The sequence below is a fragment of the Canis aureus genome, chromosome 8 (assembly GCF_053574225.1).
Source record: "Canis aureus isolate CA01 chromosome 8, VMU_Caureus_v.1.0, whole genome shotgun sequence".
NCBI classification, from domain to species: domain Eukaryota; kingdom Metazoa; phylum Chordata; class Mammalia; order Carnivora; family Canidae; genus Canis; species Canis aureus.
The window spans coordinates 63,805,634-63,828,977 of NC_135618.1; the positions used below are offsets into that span (position 1 = coordinate 63,805,634).

A 23,344-nucleotide genomic window follows, 5' to 3' on the forward strand; every position below is an offset into this window, starting at 1 on the left:
TCTATCAGTTTAAAAAGTTTCTTTATCTCATGACTTATTAAGAGCAAAGGATGAGAAAAAAAGGACAGAATGAAGCAAAAGGAAAATGAAGACAGGAAGAGAACAGAAAAGAGAGCTGTATTCATGTTTATTCAATACTCAGGAGATATGGAGTGATTCTCAAGCTTTAATTTATATACAAATCACTTTTTTTTTAAATATATAAATGACTTTGAGACCTTACTAAAATGTAGAGTCAGATTCAGTAGCTTCTGCAGGGGCCTGAGATGCTATGTTTTGAATCAGTTCTGAGGTGAGGCTGTTGGCCGGTAAACCACACCTGGAGTAGCGTAGCTTTAGGTTATGACAATGGGGAAGTGGCCTCACTGGCAGTTCTAACTCCACTGAAATGATCATTTGAAAACTCTCTCTCTCTTTTTAATTAAGCAGGGGAAATCCTAACTTTTGCTCTGGAAAGTAGGAGATAGCCACAGCTCATTTTTAAAAGAAAAGTCAGTCAGTTCTGGGTAAAATCTTAAGTCCGTAAAATCCCTCCATCTTATGGTCTTTTAGAATATATGGCTAAAGATTTTAATTTTCTTTATTTTTTTATATTTGTGGCTATAGATTTTTAAAGGTAAGTATATAAGGATGAAGTGTTCTCTCCTTGAGAACTTTTTGGGCTGGATAAAATTAAATGGAGAGATTACTTGGCTGTTTTAGGTAGAAATATTCCAGCTCTTTGCTGGCTAGTCCTCTTCTCAGGATTATAAAGGGGCTTCTCTGCATTATTATTATTTTTTTTATAATGAATAGCTGCATCCTATTCACACACCCCTAAGACCCTTGTCTAATGAGGCATGTAAAAGGCAACATTGTTTGGTGGGGGGAAAAAATCTTAGAATTAAGTACTCAGGAGGGCTTGATTCCTACTCTGGCTTTAACATGGTTACTTGCTGTATGATAAACTGCCCTAGCTTAGTCCCTGTAACTGTGAGATGAGGCGAAGTTAGCGCCCCACTGACCCAGGATGATACTGGAATAAACAATTGGAGGACCTTTGGGGGTAGCAGTGATACCAATACTCCTCTTACAACCTATTGTATACTGGCTTAGGTTTTCCAATTTCCAAAAAAATTTCCACAAAACCTTCTCTGAATTGCAAAATAAATTGTAGTAAAAGAAGCTCTGGACATTTTTTTAAGTGTTCTGAAGTCAAGAAGTTGCCAGTGCCACATTCATGCCTCTGCTGTAAGGGCATATGGGCGTGGCTCACTATTTGCAAGGAAAATAATGGGCATATATTTCTATTTGAAAGGAAAAGGTTAAATATGGATTGGACTTAACTGGTGTGCAGAGCAAGGGTAGTTTGGGACAGCACTGCCAAGTTGGTATGAGGAACAGGAAACTACCATTTAGTGAGTGTGAATTATCTCATTCCCTTGTGGCAACCCTGTGAGATGGGAATTATTTCTAACTTTTTATGGGAATTTAGAGTCAGCAATTTGCCCAGATTTCACAACTAGGGAGACTAGGACCTCAAAGCCCTCAGCTCCACTTTTACCCCTTTTCCCAATCTCCCAGCAAAGCAGCTTCACCTCTTTTAGCCATCGTGTCCCCAGCTGTACTAGTGACAGCAACTCTCACACAGGGACGGGGTAGTGGTGGTGATTAGTGTCATGATGTTCCTGCTCAGGGCTGGCCCACAGTAAGTGCTCAGTGCACAGTAGGTATTATTTCTCCCCTAGGCTCTCATATAGCCCAGGGGTTTAGAAAAGACCCAGGGCTGTTGCAATGGAAAATAAACATAGACACGCCCCCTCCCAGTCTCATGCACCTGCCCAAAGGGCGCCTCTGTGCTCTGTCAGGCAGGTGCTTCCCTATGTTCTCAAGAACAGCCACCTTTCTCTCTCTCTCTCTCTCTCTCTTTTTTTAAGATTTTATTTATTTATTCATGAGAGACACACAGAGAGAGGCAGAGACACAGGCAGAGAGGCAGAGAGAGAGAAGCAGGCTCCATGCAGGGAGCCCAACGTGGGACTCGATCCCGGGACTCCAGGATCACACCCGGGGCCAAAGGCAGACGCTAAACCGCCGAGCCACCCAGGGATCCCTAAGAACAGCCACCTTTGGGTTGCTTCTCCCTCTTCTGGCCCTCCGTGCATGGCGTGGGAAGGAGGCAGAACCCTGGGAACGGATCTAGGTCAGAGGCCACCTCTACCATTTGGCTACTACTGCCCTTGGGCCTCAGTTTCGCCATCTTTCCTTCACATGCTCATTCTTGAGACTTATTGAGGGTGGACAGCGCACACAGTAGGTGCTCCGGCAGCAGGACCTAGCTCCCGAGCAGGAACCTGGAAGACAGCCCCCGCTCTGCCCTAACCTCGCATGAGGCAGTACACGGAGCAAACGCAGCAAACCTACGCCCAGAGCTTCCTGGGGATCCAGCTTGGAGCGGGGCGCGCACGCCCTGTCCCGCTGCCATCACCACTTACAAGATCTCAATCATCACATGCCCCGGGGCTCCTCCAGGCCGACTGCCAACAGCATCAGACTGTGTGTGTGTCACCTTCCAGGCCTCCTCCCACAAAAATACTGGCCTCCGAGCCTCCAGAGCTCTTAGCTCACCCCATAAACTCTGCTAATGCTTACCACATGCAGCTGAGCTGGGGCGCCCCGCCCTACATGCCCCTTTCGAGGGCTCCCCAGGCCTGGCGCAGGGAGACCCTTGCTCCCAAGGGATCCTTCTCCCTAGGGGACCCTAGGTTCTTCCCCGCTTGGAGAAGTTCTCCGTAGGGGGCCCTTCCAGCTAGAAGACCCTCCCCATAAGGGCCCCTTCCCCTAAGAGTTTCCCTCCCCCAGGAGGCCCTTCCTTCCCAGACACGACCCTGCCTGCCCTGTGCGGGGAGCGGCCGGCGCTGTGGGCCCCGCAGGCCACGCATGACCTTGGACGCCTCTCGGAAGCCGGCGTCCACTGCTGGCAACAGGCGGCGGGTCTACACCCCGCGGTGCCTTTTGTGGCTAAGAGCTGAACCCCGGGCCGCGCGTGTTTCCCGTCTGCAGCCACAGTAACTTGGCGCGTAACCACCCGAGCCCCCACTGCCCCCGCCCGGGCGGGCGGGCGGGCCCCGGGGAAGGGGCGCCGGGAGGGGCGCGCCCACCTGCTCCCGCCCGCCGCACGGCGCCGCCAGCCCACCTGCGCCCCGCACGCCCGGCGCAGGGCGAGGCCGCCCCCGCCCCCGCCCCCGCCCCCGCAGCCCGCGCAGCCCCCGCCCGAGCCGTGCGCCCAGCGCGTGCCGGGACCGCGCCGGCCTGCAGTGCGCGCCGCGCGTCCCTAGGGGGCGCAGCCGGCGCGGGAAGCCGCAGAGGCGAGCCGGCGGCCCGGCGCGAAATTCCAGGCGGGCGGGCGCGGCGAGTTTGAAAACAGGCGAGGGCGTGGGGGCGGGGCGCGAGGCCCGCGAGCCGCCTCCCCGCGGCCAATCAGCGGCGGCGGCGGGCGCGGGCGGGCGGCGCGTGCGGCCGGGCTGTGAATGGGGCGCGGCGGCGGCGGAGGGCGAGCGCCGGCGCGCGGGCGGGCGCACTTTCTCCTCAGCGCCGGGCGGGGGCGGCGGCGGCGGCGGCGGCGTCTCCTCCTCAGCGCCCGCCGGACCCTCCCGGAGACTCGGCGGCAGGGGTGCCCCAGCGGCGGGGGCGCTGGGGGCAGCGTGACGGGAATTTCTCCCGCTGACAACTTCGCCGCGCCCCTCCGCCGCCCGCGGCCCCCGCACCTTGCCGCTCGGCCGGCGGCCACCGCCCGCCCGTCCCGCTCGCGGGGCCCGAGGCCGGGCGCGGGCGGCGGCGGCGGCTCCTCCTCAGCATGGCCCGGGGCGGCGGCGGCGGCGGCGGCGGCGGCGCGGCGGGCCCGGGGCGGCCGCGGGGGTCCTCGCCCGGCCCCGAGCAGCGGCGGCGGCGGCGGCCCCGGGGAGCCCGCGCGGCGCCCGAGAGCCCCGGCCGGGACGCGGGGGAGCGCGGCGGGCGGCCGGCGACAAAGTTGAGCGCGGGCCGGCGGCGCGGATGGTGGGCGCTCCTGGCGCTGCAGCTGCACTTGCTCCGGGCGCTGGCTCAAGGTAGGCGCGGGGTCGGGGCGCGGGGCTGGGGCGCGGGGCCGGGGCGAGCCCGAGCCGTCGGGGCCGCGGGGCGGGAGGCTGGCTTGACGCAGGGGCCGGCAGACGCGCCCTGCGGGGTCGGGCGCCGGCGGGAGCGCAGCAGCGGGGCCCCCGCCGCTCGTCGGAGCCCGGCGTCCCCCGCGGGCGCGCAGCCAGCCGGCCGGCGTCTCCGCGGGACCTCTGGGGCGCGGCGCGCGTCGGGTCCTGCCCGGGTCCCGACCCCGCACGGTCGCGGCGGGAGGCTGAGGAGGGGAGGCTGAGGAGGACAGGATGAGGAGGGGAGGCTGAGGAGGACAGGTGGAGGGGGGAGGCTGAGGAGGGGGACCGAGGGGGGGAGGCTGAGGAGGACAGGTGGAGGGGGAGGCTGAGGAGGGGGACCGAGGGGGGGAGGCTGAGGAGGACAGGTGGAGGGGGAGGCTGAGGAGGGGGACCGAGGGGGGGAGGCTGAGGAGGACAGGTGGAGGGGGAGGCTGAGGAGGGGGACCGAGGGGGGGAGGCTGAGGAGGACAGACTGAGGGGGATGGCTGAGGAGGGGAGGCTGAGGGGGGGAGGCTGAGGAGAGGCTGAGGAGAGGCTGAGGAGGGGGACTGAGGGGGGGAGGCTGAGGAGGACAGGCTGAGGGGGGAGGCTGAGGAGGAGAGGCTGAAGAAGACAGGAGGGGATGAGGAGGGGAGGCCGAGGAGGGGGTCTGAGGAGGACAGGCTGAGGGGGGGAGGCTGAGGAGGGGGCGGGTGTGTGTGTTGTAGACAGCCGGGAGCAAAACTTCGAGTGCCCGCCGCTTTGTCCCCCTCCTGGGCTCCCGGCGAGGGCGCAGGGGGGCCTCCAAGGGGCAGCGCAGCCCGCGGCGCCGAGGACCGGCCGCCGGGGGAGCTTGCCCCTCAGTCCAGGTGCTGTTAGAGACCCTCTGGCCGTGAACCTCCGTTTCCGCCCAGGTTGGCTCTTCTGTAGAGGGTAACGCCGGGAGGCGAGGGCCGAACCGCGGGTCCCTAGGCGCGTCCTTCCCGGGAGGTGTGTAACGCGGGGGGGGGGGCGCGTACCCCTGCTGCTGGTGGCCTCGGTGTCCCTTAGCGGCGTCCGCGGAACGCCGCCGCCCCGGGTAGGAGCTCGCAGTGCCGGCCACCAGCGCCCTAAACTTAAATTAGCTGTGCGCGGTGTCCACCGGAGGGACGTGTAACAGTTGGGATGCACTCAGGTCTACGAGGCGTGAACTCACAACCGTCCCCGGCTGGTGGAGCAACTCACGCACGGTTCTCCTGTGGATGCTGACCTCAGGGTATCTAAATCGTCGGCCTCCCCGACCCCTCCCCGGGGCTCTCCTGGCACCAGCTTTCGTGTGTTGCCGCGTGAAAACAAATTGCCATGTTTCTGGTAAACTCCATAGCTAGGAAAATTTTCATTTCACTCGTGTCTCTGTGTGTGTGTGTGTGTGCGCCCGCGCGCGCGCTTTTTGCCTAATAACTGACTTGGGTAGAAAAGCGTTTATTAAGTCATTTTGTAAAATGGGATCTGTAGATTGCTAGAGAAGCCAGCCAGGTTAGGATGAAGAAATCTACATCACTTAGGGCTGACTTTTAAAATAGAAATGGTGTTTATTACTGTTTTCCTTTTTTCCCCCCCCTTTTTTAAACAGTGACTTGCACTTTGCAGTAAGCCCTGTACATTTATTTGAAGATTTGTGCACAAGTTCAAATGATTGTGGTGGGGAAATTTGGGGGTTTGAAGTATAGTACAAGAATTTCAAGTCATCAGTTGCACTCTTAAGACTGAAAAATGTGTCCCATTTTTACAGCTGTAATGCTAATGAAAATACATAATTAAAATGCACTAAGGCGACAGTTAAACTTTGTTAGGAATATTTTATTCCTTGTTGCAAGGGAAAACATTGGTACCTGTTTTACATTTATATGGTTTATGAAAGTGTACAGGTCTTTTAGTGTAAAATTTCAAATGGGTTGTCACAAATTTTAAATTCATTGACAGGCTTCTGTTCTCTGTGCTCTGTGAAATGTGTAATATATCCATCATTTTTTATATCATATTGAAAATTCATATTACTGGGGAGATGTCACCATTTGACAAAAGCTCATGTATCTTGAAAATGAAAATTCTGGTGCTGCTATAGAGATTTCTGATGGGATGATGAGTTGGTCATATGCAAGGGAATATATTTTCTTGAATCTTATCAGATAAAATGTAACATTCTAAATGGAATACTTAACAGGAAGCTGGAACTGGTCATAAGGACCATATTACTGTGTAACTAGGTAAAGCATTTCCTAATTTCTCTGTTTTTTTTTCTAATGGTGTTTCATGTGGTTAGGCTTGCTCTTGATAGTTTGGGAGAAAAGTGCAACACTGACTAGTAAAACTTACATGTAGTTGCATAATTGGCTGTTATGTGAAATACCAGGTTCAGACCTGCCAAATATAACTATAATGTCTTGAGGTTTCTTTCTGTACGGTTATGAGAATTTTGGAGTTATACTCTGCTGATTGGTGTGCTTATAACACTTCTAGATTCCTAAAGATTTAAGTCTTTAATTCTGAAAGGTAGGTGGCAATGCATGCCTTCTTTATATTGTCCACCAAGGATCCAGACCTGAGTGAGTTTAAGTAGGCTCCACACCCAATATGGGGCTTGAACTCCTGACTCTGAGGTCAAGAGTTGTCTGCTCCACGGGCTGAACCAGCCAGGAGTCCCAGACCTGAGTGTTTTAGAAGGATGTCTTCTGAGGTGAAGGATGGCTGGGTCATAAGTATCATATGTTTAGTCTCTGATGCCCTAGTTTTACTGCTAGACCTTTGATAGGCTTATTGATTCTGGTAACGTCTAGTATATAGACTCCTGTGTTCATTATAGCTTCGTGTGTTAAAAGTTTATATTCATCAGGCTGAATGAGGTAGAAATGCCCTTCTCGGTTATTGCCCTGGGGTTCATAGTTCTCAGTTTCTCCTTTGGAGTCATCTCCAGTTGTTTAGAGTGATGGTTCTCGAACTTTGGTATGTATCAGAATTACCTGGGGAATTTGGTGATCCTGTAGAACCATAGCTTGCTTTCCAAGTGATTTTGATAAACACGGGGTTGGAGAGCACTGCGCTAGATTGCCTTATGTTTTTCCTCATTCTGGTCACCTGGTGTTTTCCTGGAACCTTTCTAGCTCCATGTTTCTCCAATTTGGGGAGTCACGGGAGCTTTAAACCATACTGGAGCCTGGATCTCTTTCCTACAGTTTGAGATTTGACCTGGGCATCAGATTTAAAAACTCAGGTGATCCTGGGCAGCCCAGGTGGTCCAGCGGTTTAGTGCCGCCCTCGGCCAGGGGTGTCATGAACAAATAAATAAAATCTAATAAAATAAAATAAAATCTCAGGTTATCCTAATGTGCAGTCAAGATTGAGACCCATTGCTCTCACCCTTAAATGAGATTACATGATGCAAATTCTCTTTTAACCTTGTTGCTGGCCTTGTGGTTCTGTAGTATCCTAGTACCCCGCAAATTCCAGTGACCTTTATACACTTTGAACCTTTTACTGAAACTTGTTCCATGTTCATGATCTCAAACTTTGAAGTTTTTCCCTAACCTAATCAGCTTTTAATCACTTATTCTATTTATTCTACTGTTGTGCTCCTACTTTGTTTTAGTGTGGGGTATGCATCAGAATCACCAGTGATATTTAAAAATACAATCATCTGGGCTCTGTCTTTGACCTGGAGAATCTCTGGAGCATGAATTTGTACATTTAAAAAAGCTCCACAGGTGATGCTTGGATCTTGTGCTCCGGTTTTCTCCTTGCGTTGGCCAGTTCCATAATTCCACTCAGTTCTGTGTCATCATTAGTCTGACTCCATGTGGTCTAGATGCTTACCTGGACTACTTTTCTCAGGCCAATTCCCAGGCTTAGGTAAAGTCTACTAATTAGGCTTCCCTGTCCCTGATTTGCTGAAGTCACAAAACTGTGCTAATTGGGTTTGCTGCAAATCTAGCTTCTTTTGGGGGCTTTATGCTTTCGTTACCTCAGAAGCTTTTGGTTTCTCCTGTTCTTTTTAGACCCCCTTTCTCTCTCAACTTCATTGTTTGAGTTTGATCTGGAACTTGAGTTCCAGACTACCTGTTTCACTGGAGAATCTTCATACAGAGTGCTACACTAAGTGCATGCTCAGATACTCACTGATTAAATTTTATTAGACCACTGCATGTTTAACAGATGGCAACTGGCCACTTGGTTGGTAACTGTCTTGTAAATCCAGTAATAAGCAATTATCACTCTATGCAGCCTTATGTATAGCCACCTGTAGCTAACCTTTATTGAGCCCTTCTTATGTGCCAAGCACTAAGTGCTTTATAAGTAGGCTCATTTACTCTTCACAACAACCCCTGAGAGGTAGGTAGCATTTTGTACTCATTTTACCTTTGGGGAAACTGAGGCACTGAGATGTTAACTAGTTGGCTTGAGGTCCTGAGACTAGTAGTGATGGAGCCAAAATGGGAAGCAGGCTGCTTGATCCACAGTCTGTTCATAACCTCTAGGCTGTGGTGCCTTCCATGTAATCTGGAGTTTTCTATGGGAAGGGAGAGCAAGCAGATCAATACTAAGGAAACATGGTGGTTGATGTTTTCTGAATATTGTTACTGGACCTCAAATTTCAGGTTACTTTACTTATGCTTGTCATTGTTAAATCCCATTAGATAATTCAGAAGATAGAAAAGAGGAAATATGCATAACCCCTTCCATATACCCACCTCTCTCCCATAGTAAAATGACTGTTGCCATTTTGGAGTTTTTCTTCACAAAGGAATTTTTTTTTTCATACTGTAATTTTCAAATTCCAACTGAGAATAGGTTGTGGCAGTTTGTTGGCAGATTTGAACGCCCCAGAATTGACCGCTGGGAGGGTACCAGCCATTTCTTTGAGGAACAGTTGGAAAATTCTTTTAGATGCATTCAAGTCCTTTATATGCAAATAAAGAGGTGGGGTTTGTGAGGCACAGAATTTCTGTTAGCGCGCCTTTTACCTTACCCTGATTCAGTTTAGCTACATACTGGGATTATACCTTACTAGGAAGTTTCCTGTGCCCATAAATATTGAGGTCAAAGTGGAACTCTGACCAGTTAGATGCGTAATTAAGTGGAATCAAGTAAGATGTTAAATTCTACCTACCAGTTGCCTTTATATTATTTCCACTCTTCAGAATCCTTGCATTTTTTTTTTGTTCTGAAATACGGACTTGGAGCCCTCTTCTTGGTGTCCCCTAGATCAGAGACGAGTTATGTTGGTTGACTGACTCCACAGAAAGGAACAGACTCAGAGTGAGTAGGAAGACAGAGAAACTGGATTTTGACTAGGTCACAGCTTAAATTTCTACAAGTAATAAAAGCTATAGTTTTTTTTTTTTTTTTTTTTAAGATTTTTAATCTTAAATAATCTTTATACCCAGCATGGGGCTTGAACTAACAACCTCAAGATCAAGAGTTGCATGCTCTTCCAACTGAGCCAGCCAGGTATCTCTAAAAGCTATAGTTTTAAGAGTAGACTCTTGAAGTCCAAATCCATGCAAGGTGAGTAAAGCTGAGGGTAGGGAATAAAAATCAGGTTGAAAAGTATATTATAAAGGGGAGTTAAAGTAGAATTATTTCTTAAAAATTGAAGATGTTTAAATTTTATTTGGTCAAATATTCTTACTAAGTGATGATACATTTCTGCCTAATGTAACAGCATTTTCATTTGCATAGTTTTTTTGTATTATAGTTATCTGAGAACCTAGTTATAAAATGTTTTTTTTTAATTTTACATCTTTAAAAATATTTGTAGATCTTTTAATAAAAAGGGCATAAACATTTGTGCCCATGATCCTGATAGACCAATATATTTGGTCAACTGGGACAGAGAATATGGCACCTTCTGCCATCCTTTTGTACTAGCACATAGAAATTAGTCTTAAGGTTTCAGTGAATCTCTGAAATGCAGAAGTCTGTCAGAGTTGGACAGATACTTACTTGCCACTTGATCCTGGATCTGAGACCAGTTTTGGAGAAATATGTTAGTCTGAGAGATTCATTGTATTAACACTATTCTTGCTATATCCAAATTTAAGAATGAATAAATGATGTTATGGGAGCACTTCTTTAGGAAACCTTAGTTACTTAGATTTGCTATTCTAGTATTCAGGTGGTCTGGCCTCTTGACAGGCATCTCTCTCTCTCTCTCTCTCTTTTTTAAGATTTTATTTTTTCATGAGAGAGAGAGAGAGAGAGAGAGAGGTAGAGACATAGGCAGAGGGAGAAGCAGGCTCCATGCAGGGAGCCTGATGTGGGACTCCATCCCGGGACTCCAGGATCACACCCTGGGTCAAAGGCAGGTGCTAAACCGCTGAGCCACCCAGGGATCCCTTGACAGGCATCTCTAAAGCTTTAGCTTTCCCCCTGTCCCTACAATCTTTTGTGGGAATGAGAATATTTTTGTAAAGTTTTGCTGGAAACCTGGATGTGGTGAGTGGAAAAGGCGATGGGCTGAGTGTCAGTAGACCTGGTTTTTATTTCACTCTAACTTGCAATATGAGTAAGTCTGTTGGCCTTTTTGGGTCTGTTTTCTCACCTGTGAAAGGAGGGGGTTAGACTAGATCTTCAAAATGGTTCTCTGCTTTTTATTTTTTATTTTTTTTAAGACTTTATTTATTCATGAGAGAGACACAGAGAGGCAGAGACATAGGCAGAGGGAGAAGCAGGCTCCTCACAAGAAGCCCAATGTGGAACTCCATCCTGGGACCCTGGGTTCAGGCCCCAAGCAAAAGGCAGACACTCAACCGCTGAGCCACCCAGGCATCCCTGCTCTGCTTCTTTGATCTTCTGTATGTTGTCATATCCTTTCTGCCCTTTACCAGACTTTGTAAGTGTGTCTGCTATCTGGGGATTCTGGAACTCCATGTGCCTTAGCTCTTAGAACCTAATTCTCTTCATTTTACTTTTTCCAGGGTGTTTATAGTATCAAAGACAACTAAGATGCAATATAGTATTTCTGCCGTCTAGCACATGATGTATTTACTCTAGCCTGAAAATGGTTCATGTTCAAAACTTTAGGTTCTGTGAAATGAATTAGTGCCATAATTTATCAGTGTAAGCCTGCAGTTTGGAGAAATAAATTTCCTTAAAAATATGAAATGCTTACTTATTTAAATGGCTTTAAGAAGAAAGGGCAAGAGCAATTGAAATCTACTGGAGGTAATTAATACAGAGAGAAATTTAAAAAGATATGAAATAGTGATGGATATGAGAATGTTTATGTTTCTAGGACAGTGACCGTCAGTAATTTAAAGAGATTGGTAGATGGTGTTTGTTGATGTTTCTGTGCTCAACCTAATGTTATGTTGGTTAATTGCATTCCTTAGGGACTTGAGTAAATCAAAAGGGTCTCCAAATTAACATAAAAACTATTTTTCACTCTAACAGCCTTAGCTGGCACTCTATTGATATACAGTGTCTACTGAAGATAACAGCTATCAAATAATCCAATTTCTTGACAATATGTGTCAGTCAAGTAAATCTTTTAATTTGCTGATCTTTGGAGATTAGTATGTTGAACATAGGATAAGACTATAGCCCATGCACTGTTTTTGGCTTTGCTAAGTATATATATATATATATATTTTAACTGATAAGGCCAACCTTTGGAGATATGGGCTGTAGAGAATAGACTAGACTTGTGGGCACATATTACACGGACAAAATTAACCTTTGGTGCACTGTTCTGTTACCACTTTTCCCTTTCAGAACTCTCCTCTGTATTCTAGACATGATTTCTTATCATGCAAGTTTGGAAGCTGTCAGATATGTAAGCTTGATTTTACAAAGATGAACGATCTTTCCAAGAAAAAAAAAATATAGGGAGGTAACCAAGGGCTTGGCTATGCCAAGAAGAGTTGCCATTATGTATGTATATATGTATATACATATTTATTTATAGAGCACATGGGTGATGGTGGAGGGTCAGAGGAAGAAGTAGAGGGAGAATCTTAAACAGAGGCTCCTCATCCAGTGAGGAGCCCTACATGGGGCTCTAGCTCATGACCCTGAGATTATGACCTGAGCCAAAATCAAGAGATGGGTGCTTAACCACCCAGGTGTCCCAGTAGTTGCCTTTACTAAGAGTAATTGGGGAGGGAATTTTAGCAATCCAAATAGAAGACTAGTTAGGAAAAAGCTAGATTTCGGGTAAGAAAGGGTTTCATAGCTTATAACCTACTTAGATAAGAATGATCATCTCCAGAAGTATAGTTTCTGTGGGTTTTTTAGTGTGATCTTTAATTTATTTTGTATATCTGTGGTTTACTCATCAAAGAGGGCCTATTTTCAAAGCAAAGGTCGGTTCTATTTGCCTTCTCCCTAGGTGTTACATGTGGTGGAAAAAGGATAGGAAATTTTTATTTTGTGGACCAAAGCCCTTCTATACAATGAGTGTCAGTGTTGATTTAATACATGAACCACCAGATGGCAATAGAAAAAGTGTTTATAGAGGATATAATCTGTAGTTATCACAGCTAACTTTTTTTCCTTCCATGGTTACACTACTTTTCAGTATACTTACGTAATACATAAAATATTTGGCCATGAGCAGGGTGAGTTTATACCTGACAATGCAAATAACAACCAGCAAATAGAATAGTGGTAAAATGTTACTAGAATAAGACAATTCCTTTACACAAACACATGTATAAACTGTTCCTGGAGGGAGTAGATTTCCAAATATGCAACTTTACGATTTATATTACTGTATAGTTATGCTTTTACTTCTAATGTTTTTGTTCAGTAGTTAGCTTTATAGTAACTGTGACAATTGCAGAACATAAAAGAAAACATGGTTCTTAACCTACAGTATTTTATTTAACACCTTTTAAGTGAGATACATGAGTTTACAAACATTGAACATATTTATATATTTTCTGGCCAAAGGTATTTTTATTTTATGTAGAATTTGTTTTATTTTGCCTTGTAGGCATGTCCCCTTTTTCTAAGTCTGTCTTCATGGCTCTTTCAAGGTTTTTTTCTTTCCTTTTTCTTAACTAAGATTCTTGGCTAGAAGGTAGAAACTCAGTCTGAACTACTTAAGAAAAAAAAGGATTTCATTGGAGACATCCTAGGGTATCACAGTGTAACAAGAATACCCTGAAACTTTGCAAATTTAGGATTCAGCTCCACCTTAGGAATAACTAGAGCCAAGTGTTCAAAACCTCTCAGGTATTGTCCTGTCATCCTCTCTCAATTTGCTTCTTTCTGTTCCTGTGTTGGTGTCATTCTTGACTGTTAGTGAAAATTGGCTTTACTGTTGGGACTCAAATTCAGCTATCGTCAATCTTTGCATTTCTAATGCTTCAGAATCTTAAATAAAAGATTGATTTATAACTTTGGTCCTGAGTCTAAAATCTGTGAAATGGTTAAATTAATATTTTAAAAGTATAATCTCAAAAAGGAAAAAAAAGCATTTTGGTTGCAAAACTGAGAGTAGATTTGGAAAAACCAGAATGATACATAAGTTAGGCTATCTCAGCAGCTGAGGTTGGAGAACGTGTTTGCTTGGGCTATATTGGGTAGTGTTGGAGAGAGACAGAGGTAGATGTTGTAGAGACCGATTTAGGAGGCAAAAAAACCCCCAAAAAACCAAACCAAAACAAAAAACCCAAAACGACAGGACTTGGTAAGGTAATAGGTTGGATATGGAAGGTGAGTGAGAATATGTCATGGGTGATGAGGTTTCTGAATTGCATGACTAGTTGGTTAGTGCAATCATTTGCTGAGATTGGACTACTTCAGTTTGGGCTGTATGGTCCTGATTGTGGTTCTTGATATGTTAATGCGAGGTATTTATGAGGTATCCAAACAGGTGTTAAGAAGGTATTAAATAGATGCTTTTCTGTCAGAGGTGAGATCTGGGCTTTTGCTGTAAATATTTGTGGAGAAGTTATAGCCTATTGTTTAAGAGAATGATATTGGCTTAAAATAAAACCTACTCAGCCATTTGCTAGTGGTGCTTCCAAAGTTGGCTGCTTAGTCATCTTTTACCACTTTTTCTCATCCTTGAAGTAAGTATAGTAATTGCATCTGCTTTATAGAGCTGCTGTAAGGATCATTTGATATGGTTTCAGGTAAGGTGTTTAGCACCTTAGCAAGTACATAGCATGCATCTGGTCAATGCTAGGTGGTGGTCTTATTCTTTATACCTTTGTGGACAGGAATCGTGCCTCATTCACCTATTTTCGTATAGTACTAGATATTAATGAGCCACTGTAGGGCAGAGTGGGGAGTGTGAACAGTAGACATGACTGGAGCATAGTGATTTAACCTGGTTATGACTTTATAAATTGATGGAGGAAGAGATTGGAGTGATGGGAGTAAGTTAGAGAATGGTGGTAATATTGGAGTAAGTATTTGGACTGGGGTGATAGTGGGTGGCAAAATTGGAGTAGTATTGCTGTGGGTAGGTGACTAAGATGAGCAAGAAAAGACCATTGGATTTGATTAGGCAGGAAATGTTGATCTTTTTGAGTATAATTTCACTAGAGTTCTAGGACTGTAAAGCAGATTGAAGTTGATTACAGAATGAATGGGTAGTGAGAAAATGGAATCTACAGGTGTGTTCTTTGTTGAAATTATCTGTTGAAATTCCCCCCCAAAAAAAACTGAAGACATTTGGAGTGTGTAGTGACAAAATGATCTTAAAATGCCTTGGGAATATTTATTCCAATTTGGAAACTGTTCTCAAGGCTGAAAAAAAGTTGGCTGTTGTCATCTGGCAAAACGGTAAGTAATCACCACAATTTTCTGAAGTGATCATTTTAGTTTCATACTCTGTGACTATTACAGGCTTCTAGCAACATTGCCACCAGAGGTGAATGGAAGATTTCTACTCATACCTTGCTACTAACACATGGAAACTGTGGACAAAATATCCTAAGGGCAAACAAAAGGATTCCTGAGTCTGAAAGACCAGGAAATCCCAGGTGCCAGAAGTGAAAGGAGAACTCAAAGCCCACATTATAATAGGGAGCTCAAGGCCTGCTCTGGTCTCAGATCTGGATGCAGCCTCCAAGGGCTTTGGTCTTGAAGGTGTCATGAAGGAATAGGAGACATGGCCTTAGGTCTCCATGAAGAAGGAAGGTAGGGTTGAGGTCTTCCTACATAAAACTTAGAAGGATGTCCGTCTGTGAAAAGAAGACTAGAAAAACCTGGTCCAAGAAAGTGGAAAGAAACGTGTCTTTCTTGGGATTGTATGTAATTAGAAGTGAAAAGAGAAACCTCTGAATCCCAAAGCTGTACATCACATTGAGGGTGGGTTAAAATTTAACATTTCTTACAGTGCAAACTAATCCTTAAGCTGAGACATTAGCATGAAACATGGTACGGAACTATGGAAACCAGTGGAGTCCTTAGAAATAAGTGTGAAACTGTCCTGCAGAGCAAATGAAAAACCTGGGACTCTCAGTGAAGAAACAGTTCATGCTAAAGGTGAACTTGCAGTAAAAAAATTGCCAGCTACAGAAGGAGATGAATCAGTATAAAGGAGAGTGGACAGGTGTTTTAAGTTGGAGAATTGGTACTCCAAGAAGTACTTGCAGGACATAAGACAGAGTTCCTTGGTTAAGATTATTAGAGATACAAGGGATAAGACTATAATTAAGACTATAATGAAAGAACATCACAGATTAGAAGATTTGGAACAGGACCAAAGAGAACTTAGAGAAATGAAAATTATGGTCTTTAAAAATAAATTCAGTAGACAGGTAAAACAGCTGAGTAGTATAATTGAGCAAATTACTGATTTTTTTTTTTTTTAAAGATTTTATTTGAGAGAGCACGAGTGGATAGAAAGGGAGAAGCGGACAGACACCCTGCTGACTTGGGAGCCCAACGTGGGGCTCCATCCCAGGACCCTGAGATTAGACCTGAAGGCAGACTTAAGCGACTCAGCCACCCAGGTGATCCCAAACTACTGATTTTTAAGGAGGTCTGAAGAAATTGTTTGGAATAAAGTACTGAAGGGTGAGAAGATGGAAAATGAGTTGTTGAGACTCATGAACTTTTTTTTTTTTTTTAAAGATTTATTTATTTATGATAGAGGCAGAGACAACAGGCAGAGGAATAAGCAGGCTCCATGCTGGGAGCCCGATGCGGGGCTTGATTCTGGGACTCCAGGATCGTGTCCTGGGCCAAAGGCAGGCGCTAAACCACTGAGCTACCCAGGGATCCCCGAGACTCATGAACTTTTAATATGAACGTCTGTTACTGCCTTCCGCAAGCTTCCAGGAAGAGGAAATGGGGGGAGGCACTATCTAAAGATATAATGACTAAAAAAATTCCATAATAAATGCAGGGCCTAAGTTCTGAGTTCCAAGAAGTACAGTGAACCCCAAGCAGGCTAAATAAAAATAAATTTATACTTAGACATATTGTAGATGAAACACTAGAAACAAGATAGAACCAACCTCAGGAAAACTGTTGTCCAGACTGGCAGGCCTTTTGAGTCCATACACAGTAATATTAAGGAGTAAGTTAAAGTCTTTCTAGATAAAGACAAAGATCACTCATAGACTAGCTGGAGGAACTAGTAAAAGGTGTACTTTAAGAAGAAAGGAATTGAAACCAGAAGAAGGAGTGAGATGAAAATAGCAAAATGTGAAGTGTTAGGAAGCAGTTTCTCAGGTTTACTCTTTTATATGCCTGTGGTTTGAGAAAAGTGGGCATTAACAGTTTCTACTGATGTAGAGTGGACAGGTTAGTATAAGAGTGAGGGCAGCAGAGTTCATTTAGTGCTTACTGAGGGCTTTGAGGGAACAAGACACTGTAAAGCAATAAAGCTACAATGATAAAACACAATTCCTTCCTTTATGGAGCTTATTGCTTATTGAGGTGGAGACACACTGACAAAATACAGGATAATTGATGGTGAAGAGCCCTTTAGCTGTAGGAACGGTTTAGAGCCTGGGAGATGAGCTTCAGCAAGATACAGGGATACAAGTAGGCCATGTTAGAGTCTGGGGGTTCCCATTAGGACTTGGGAATTCAGAGATTCAGATAGAAAGAAATCGAGCAACCAGAGTGAGGAATTTTGACAGTATTTTGCCAGGTAGAAGGACCAAACGTCAAGATGTTTGTGTTTAGCCAGCACATTCCAAAATGGCCTTCTTTACATTCTGAATTGTGGTCTTATGTGTGAAAAAAATTGAACTTGGATCTTACTTAGCAGGGAGCTAGGTTAAATGCACAAGGATAAACTACTTTTAATAACATTTGAAAAAGAGCATACATATAGAGGAACATTGTTAAGATAGGAAGAAATTCAGTGGATCAGAATTAATAGAGGTGAGAATGTAGACATTTGTGATTTGTGGCAACTTGATATTATTGGCTGGTTGTTTTTAACCAACAAACCACCAGTCTTTAAAAATTACTTAAATCTAGTGTCACAATATGATAGGTAGAAAGAGGTCATTTGTATCTCTCACTGCTGTTCTCTGTGGAATCAAAGGTATGAGAAACATAAGTTGTGATGTTGCTTCTGTGTTGGAGATGTAGCGAGTGAAAATTTATAATTTAGTATTTAATTAGCTTCAGATGCAGCTTAAGTTTTCTTTTTTTTAAACCACAATTTCTTTGAGTCAAAAGTTGTTTTTGGGTAAATCAGTGGAATTTCATCATAGATACTATTGACAATAAGCACGTTTGGGGAAAAAAAAAATACAAAACCAAGCCAAAATAACAAAACCCCAGCCAGACCTCATTTTTTCTGTAATTTCTCCCAAATTAGCTTGGGAGGAAACATTGGAAGTCCTGACCTGTTCTGACTCTCATTCCACCATTTCAGGGAACAGGTTGGCTTGGTTGGTATCCTCTGTCTATATGTGTTAGCAGTGGGTGACCCTGACCAAAATGATGAGGATCTGAATTTTTCTGGCATCTTTTTTAGTGACTGATGCAGCACAGGAGGAAAAACTACCTATACTGTGTTGGTATTAAGTATGTTTTAGAAGTGGATCTAATTGACATGGAAAGATGTTCAGAATACGCTAAGTGAAAAATGAGATTATAGCATGATTTGTACAGTGTAATAGCTTGTCTTTATTGAGTGCTTCTCCTGCACTGGGTACTGCAATAGCGCCTTTCTATGTAGTATCTTTCTGGCCTTGTTAGAGCTCTATTCTGTGGATGGAGAAATTGGGGTGCAGATAGGTTAAGGTCACCACTTAATAAGTAGTGAACCTGGGATTGGAACAGATTTGGCTGACCCCAGAGCTCCTGCTCTTAGTCTTGGCACTGTGCTGCCCTCTGCATGTGATCTGAGCACATGTGGTGGGGAGTTTCTCTAATACGGGGGCATTTATACGTGCATAAACAGGAAAGGGGCTGGGAGGCAGCACATTGAGATATGAATATTAATACCAGCCTGTCTCTTGGTGAGTAGAAATATGGGAGTTTTGTTTTACTTTTCTCTATTTTCTGTCTATAATGGGGCTTAGATTGCTTTTGAAATACATAATATAAAATCTTAAAAGTATAATAGGTTTAAAAAGTAATGGGGATGTAATATTAAGTCAGAAACAGAAAATTGTTTTATAATCTATGCAGCAAGTGTGAATGAACAGACCAGCCTGTCTGGAAAGTGTGTCTCTGTGTTATGGGAAAAATTTCTGAATGTTCTAATTTTCAAACAGTATGCATTTATAACTTTAAAAAAATTATGAAAGTTATTAACCATAATGCAGTATTAGTGGATTTTAGGAGGAGTATGGTATTAAAGTAGTTTAATGGTTCATGCTGAGATTCCATTACTGGGTACCTGAGATTTTGGTGTGTTTTTCTGTTGGAGGGAACTTACTTAAATTATTGTTTTGGGTCTTATTTTGCTCATTTATTTGAAAAGACATGCAGTATCTTAAATGATAGACTCCCTGGAAGAGCAAAAACTACTTTGAAAGATGGATGGATAAACACATTTGTACTATCGATATCTGGTTAGTGCTGCTTGATCTTTATTTTATGACACTGGTGTCAAATTCTCCCAATAACAACTCTAATATCAAACTTCAATAAATTGAAGTTTTTATGGTATTATGTACAAAAAACTTGAAGGATATAATTGTAAATAAAGATTAGGAGTAATTTTAATTTGAAATATTTTACATAAATTAACTTAATGCATTTATATTAGATACATCATAAATTAAGAGAGTGTTAGGTATGAATGCGGTAGTGTGGCAGGCAACATTTAGGGTGGCACCTGGCTTATAGAAATGTATCATTTTCTGACAATGGTCCTGGTAAACAGCAGGGGCCTCTGTTAGCCATTTCTCTTCTGTGTCATCTCTCCAATTGTTTTCATGATGCTCTGTGAATCTCTGTAGCCCCAGAGCTGCTCTGATTCTTGCCTATCCTTAAGTACAGATGTTCTGCTTTTCCTCGTCTGTTTCTCAGTATATTCTCCTCTTAAGCCACTCAGCTGCTTTTCTGTGAGCAAATGGTACTCATATCTTTTAAAGGATGGGGATGGGGATATTTAATAATAAGCATTGCCAATAATTTTGAACCATGTAACTATAAAATTATAGAAGTTCTAAAAGTAAGTACTCTAAGGCAAGCAAAGGAACATACGTTGATTACGAGCAGGCATATTATTCATCGAATTTCAACAAATGAAATTGTGTTTTGACTTTGTTTTCATCTTTCCACTTTTGAGGCTAATTGGAGAGTGGGAACTCCTTTTCCTAATCTTGCTTTTAGGTGGTTCTGTGACTTCATTTTTCTTCCCCATTTCTATAGCTCAGCTTAATCTGTAGTTGTGTTCCCTGGGCCTGCCAGGGTCCATTTGCCTCTGTTCATTCCTGACTGTCTACTGAAGATTTCTGAGTGGCTTTCCTTGTTCCTTTGCTGTCTCACTAAGGTTCCTTACCTGCACTCTCTTCTCCCATGTTCTCCTTTCCATGTTTGGCAGCATGTTTGGTCTATGTTTAGGATGTGAGCAGTAGCAATAGGACTCTTCATAGGTGAAAACACCTAGAAAGCGTGCATGACTGAAAGAGGTGTGTCTTTGTTGTCCATAAGTCTTTTATTTAGTCTTGGTAAGCAAGGAGAGGTGTAAGCCATCCTTCATTATAGGATTTTAGCTTTTAATAGTTATATTGTATTTTATTATGTAGTGCTTATTTCTTGTGAAAAGTTACATGAGTTGGTTAAAAACTCATACAATGCCAAAGTATATGTAGTGAAAAGGCTCTTCTTTCCTGATTCTCAGTCCTCTGGTCCTCTCTGCTTGAGGCCATCACTGTTCCCAGTTTGAATATTTTTTCGATGATATTTTTTGTATGTGCAATCATGTATATATTTTCTCCCAGCCCTTTGACTTTATGCAAAAGGTAGCATACTATTACCTTGGAGACTGGCCTCAGCACACTTGTCTTTTTTTCACTTAATACTGTATCTTAGAGATCATTTCACATTAGCACATGTAGATATCTCATTTTTAAATACGTAGAAAATGTGCTTTTAAGCCATTGGCTATGGTGTACTGGCATTGTAATGTGATAGTGTCATGAGTTGAAGGGCTGGGTTAAAATGCTGGCTCTGCCATTTATGAGGTATGTGACCTTGGGCAAGTTACATAACCTGTGTTTCAGTTGCTTCTTTATAAAATGAAAAGGTAGCATCTCTTTACAAGGTTTTTCTAAGGATTAAAAGAGATAATGTATGTAAAGCATTTAGCACAGTGTCTTGCTTAATAAATCATAGCTGTTATTGTGCTCATTAATTTATCAGATCAGATGAACCCCTAATATGTTTCTCCTTTTTCAAGTAAAATACACAGAAGGTATTACATATTTCTTGACCTTTTAATTTACCTTGATTGATCTTCCAATCCATTGTATTCTTTCCCTCTTCTGTCATCAAATAACATTACCTATTTTACTTTTTGAGATTTCTTAGCTTATTGATGACTTTACTGACCTATCATGTCATCTCTGTCATTGCATTAGGTACCATCAGTTGTGGTTTATTATAAAACTTCACAGAGAAGGAATATTTCTGTTGATGATACTCCAGAGTGAATTTAATGTCAGCCATTGAAATTTTTCAAGTCACTAGGCAGAATGATTCTTTTTGTGACTGGGATTTCAGCTGGGATAGAACTGAGATTTGGATACAGATGGCAACTGGCAGAGAGTAGTCAATGTAGGGCTGAGATGCCACAGAGGCACTTCAGGGTGTGGGCCTGTCTGGGACTGGCCCTGGGAGGCCAGTCAATAGGGAGGAGAATGCATGGGGAGGGTGGTGATACAGCAACCCCATTGTTCGCTAAAAACTGTTAGGATAACAAAAAGTCAGAGGCAGTGGGGCCTCATGGGGAATGGTAAGCAGCATGTGGTATGTATAAAATAGAAAAATAACGGTGTCTATAAACTAGATGAGCTGCCTTACTGGGCTATTTTAATGTTCTGCTTCAGGGTATAAGAAGTCTTTTTTTTTTAATTTTTTTTATCTATGATAGTCACACACAGAGAGAGAGGCAGAGACATAGGCAGAGGGAGAAGCAGGCTCCATGCACCGGGAGACCGACGTGGGATTCGATCCCGGGTCTCCAGGATCGCGCCCTGGGCCAAAGGCAGGCGCTAAACCGCTGCGCCACCCAGGGATCCCAGGGTATAAGAAGTCTAACTGGGAATGCCCCCACCCTTTTCATAGGGGATGCATGGATCTCACTTGACAGGGGTCTGTCAAGCTGTCAGGATTGCTGCACCTAGAAATATTTGTGTAAGACCCTTTTAAGGGAGTTGAGTATCTGTAAGAGCATCTGGAGGTTTAGACCTAGTGAATTTAAAATATTAATTCACAACAGTGTGATTCCATCTATACTTACCAGCTGGTGTGATCTAAGCAAGCCAGCTTACATTTTAGAGGTTTCTTTTGTGCTCTGTAGTGGAGTGGTTTTTGGCCTCTTGGCCCTGATACGTTTTCACTATTTGAATGATGCATCTTTGCACTGTTTGATAATCGTAATGTTCTTGTCCCTTTTGAGTGTCTGTCATTGTATGCCACAGTGATGAGCAAGGATTGGTTATCCACAACCAGGGTACCTGGTAATGGCTTGCATGTCCCTGGTCTGCTTATTGCGGACTCAAATTGCCTCTTTGCTATAGAACTGTAATCATTGAAGGAAATATATAGAAATGCAGCACTTAAAATACATTTGTAATGTTCTGTTCAAGAATTTCACTTTTGCTACTGTTTTTTCTATATTAAAAATCTGATTTCCTCTTCCATTTGCCTAAATCTAACTTACTCTTAATAATCTTTTTTCCCCCCAATTTACTTTTCTGAAAATTTGAACATTTAAAGAAGTGATGGCTTGACCGTGTACCAAGGCTTTCTGAGAAAGGGAGACAATTTCTCTTTGCTTCATAGAATTGCCCAGAAGTGGTGGGAGGATTATGTGGCAGAAACGTAATTCTTCTGCCCCTTTTGAAACAGTTCTTCCAGATTCCTTTCCTCTTTTCCCATTCTGTTCTGATGGTTTAAGAGATTCCAGGTGATTCTGCTTGGCATACAGGTTCCCCTCTCTCCCTTCCCAGCCCCCTTACATGCATATACACGCCCAAAGAGTGAGACATTCTAGACAGTTGTTTCTAGTTTCCAGATGTTTGCCCTCCTTTGCAGTTTTAGCCTTCTTCTGTACCCACATCCCTTGTTATTATTTTACACATAATACCTTGAAATCTGTGGAGAAAGCTACAAGTAAACTGAAAATGTTTTTACATTATACAGAATGAGAACTCCTGTTCCTGTAAATCACTGCTGAGAGTTCAGAATTGTGTATTTCAGCATCACTGTTATTTCTTTAAAAAAGTAGTTTTGATATTGGTTGATTTTTCTCTTGGTTGGTATATGAAGACCCTAAAGATAGAGGAAACATTTTGACCCATTTTGGTTCTTTAAAATAAGTCATCAGAAATCAAATCTGTGGTGCCAGCTCACAGTCTTTGTAGATTCTAGTCAAATATCTTCTATATCCTAAGCAGTTGCACTATTTTAAAGAGTAATTGTTACAACCATCTCAAAATAAGTCCTACTACTTGAGGTATGGAATTTGTTCAGCACTCATCTGTGTTAAGAAAGGAAATAAGAGGGGATCCTGGGGTGACTCAGTGGTTTAGCGCCTGCCTTAGGCCTAGGGCATGATCCTG

General features: G+C 43.7%; 1 protein-coding gene across 5 annotated transcripts in view; it reads left to right on the forward strand.

The window, feature by feature from the left end:
* The first annotated feature begins 3,940 nt into the window (after positions 1-3,940).
* The window catches only part of SDK1 (sidekick cell adhesion molecule 1), an 894,112-nt gene continuing 874,708 nt past the window's right edge, over positions 3,941-23,344 (forward strand). For 3 of the 5 annotated variants that reach the window (XM_077907636.1, XM_077907639.1, XM_077907638.1), the window contains exon 1: positions 5,369-5,492. In XM_077907636.1, the coding sequence (XP_077763762.1) occupies positions 5,384-5,492 (109 nt within the window). In that variant the 5' untranslated portion in view covers positions 5,369-5,383. Of the gene's footprint in view, positions 4,086-5,367; positions 5,493-23,344 lie in introns of those variants that run through there. The other 2 variants (XM_077907645.1, XM_077907637.1) reach the window with 2 other exon arrangements.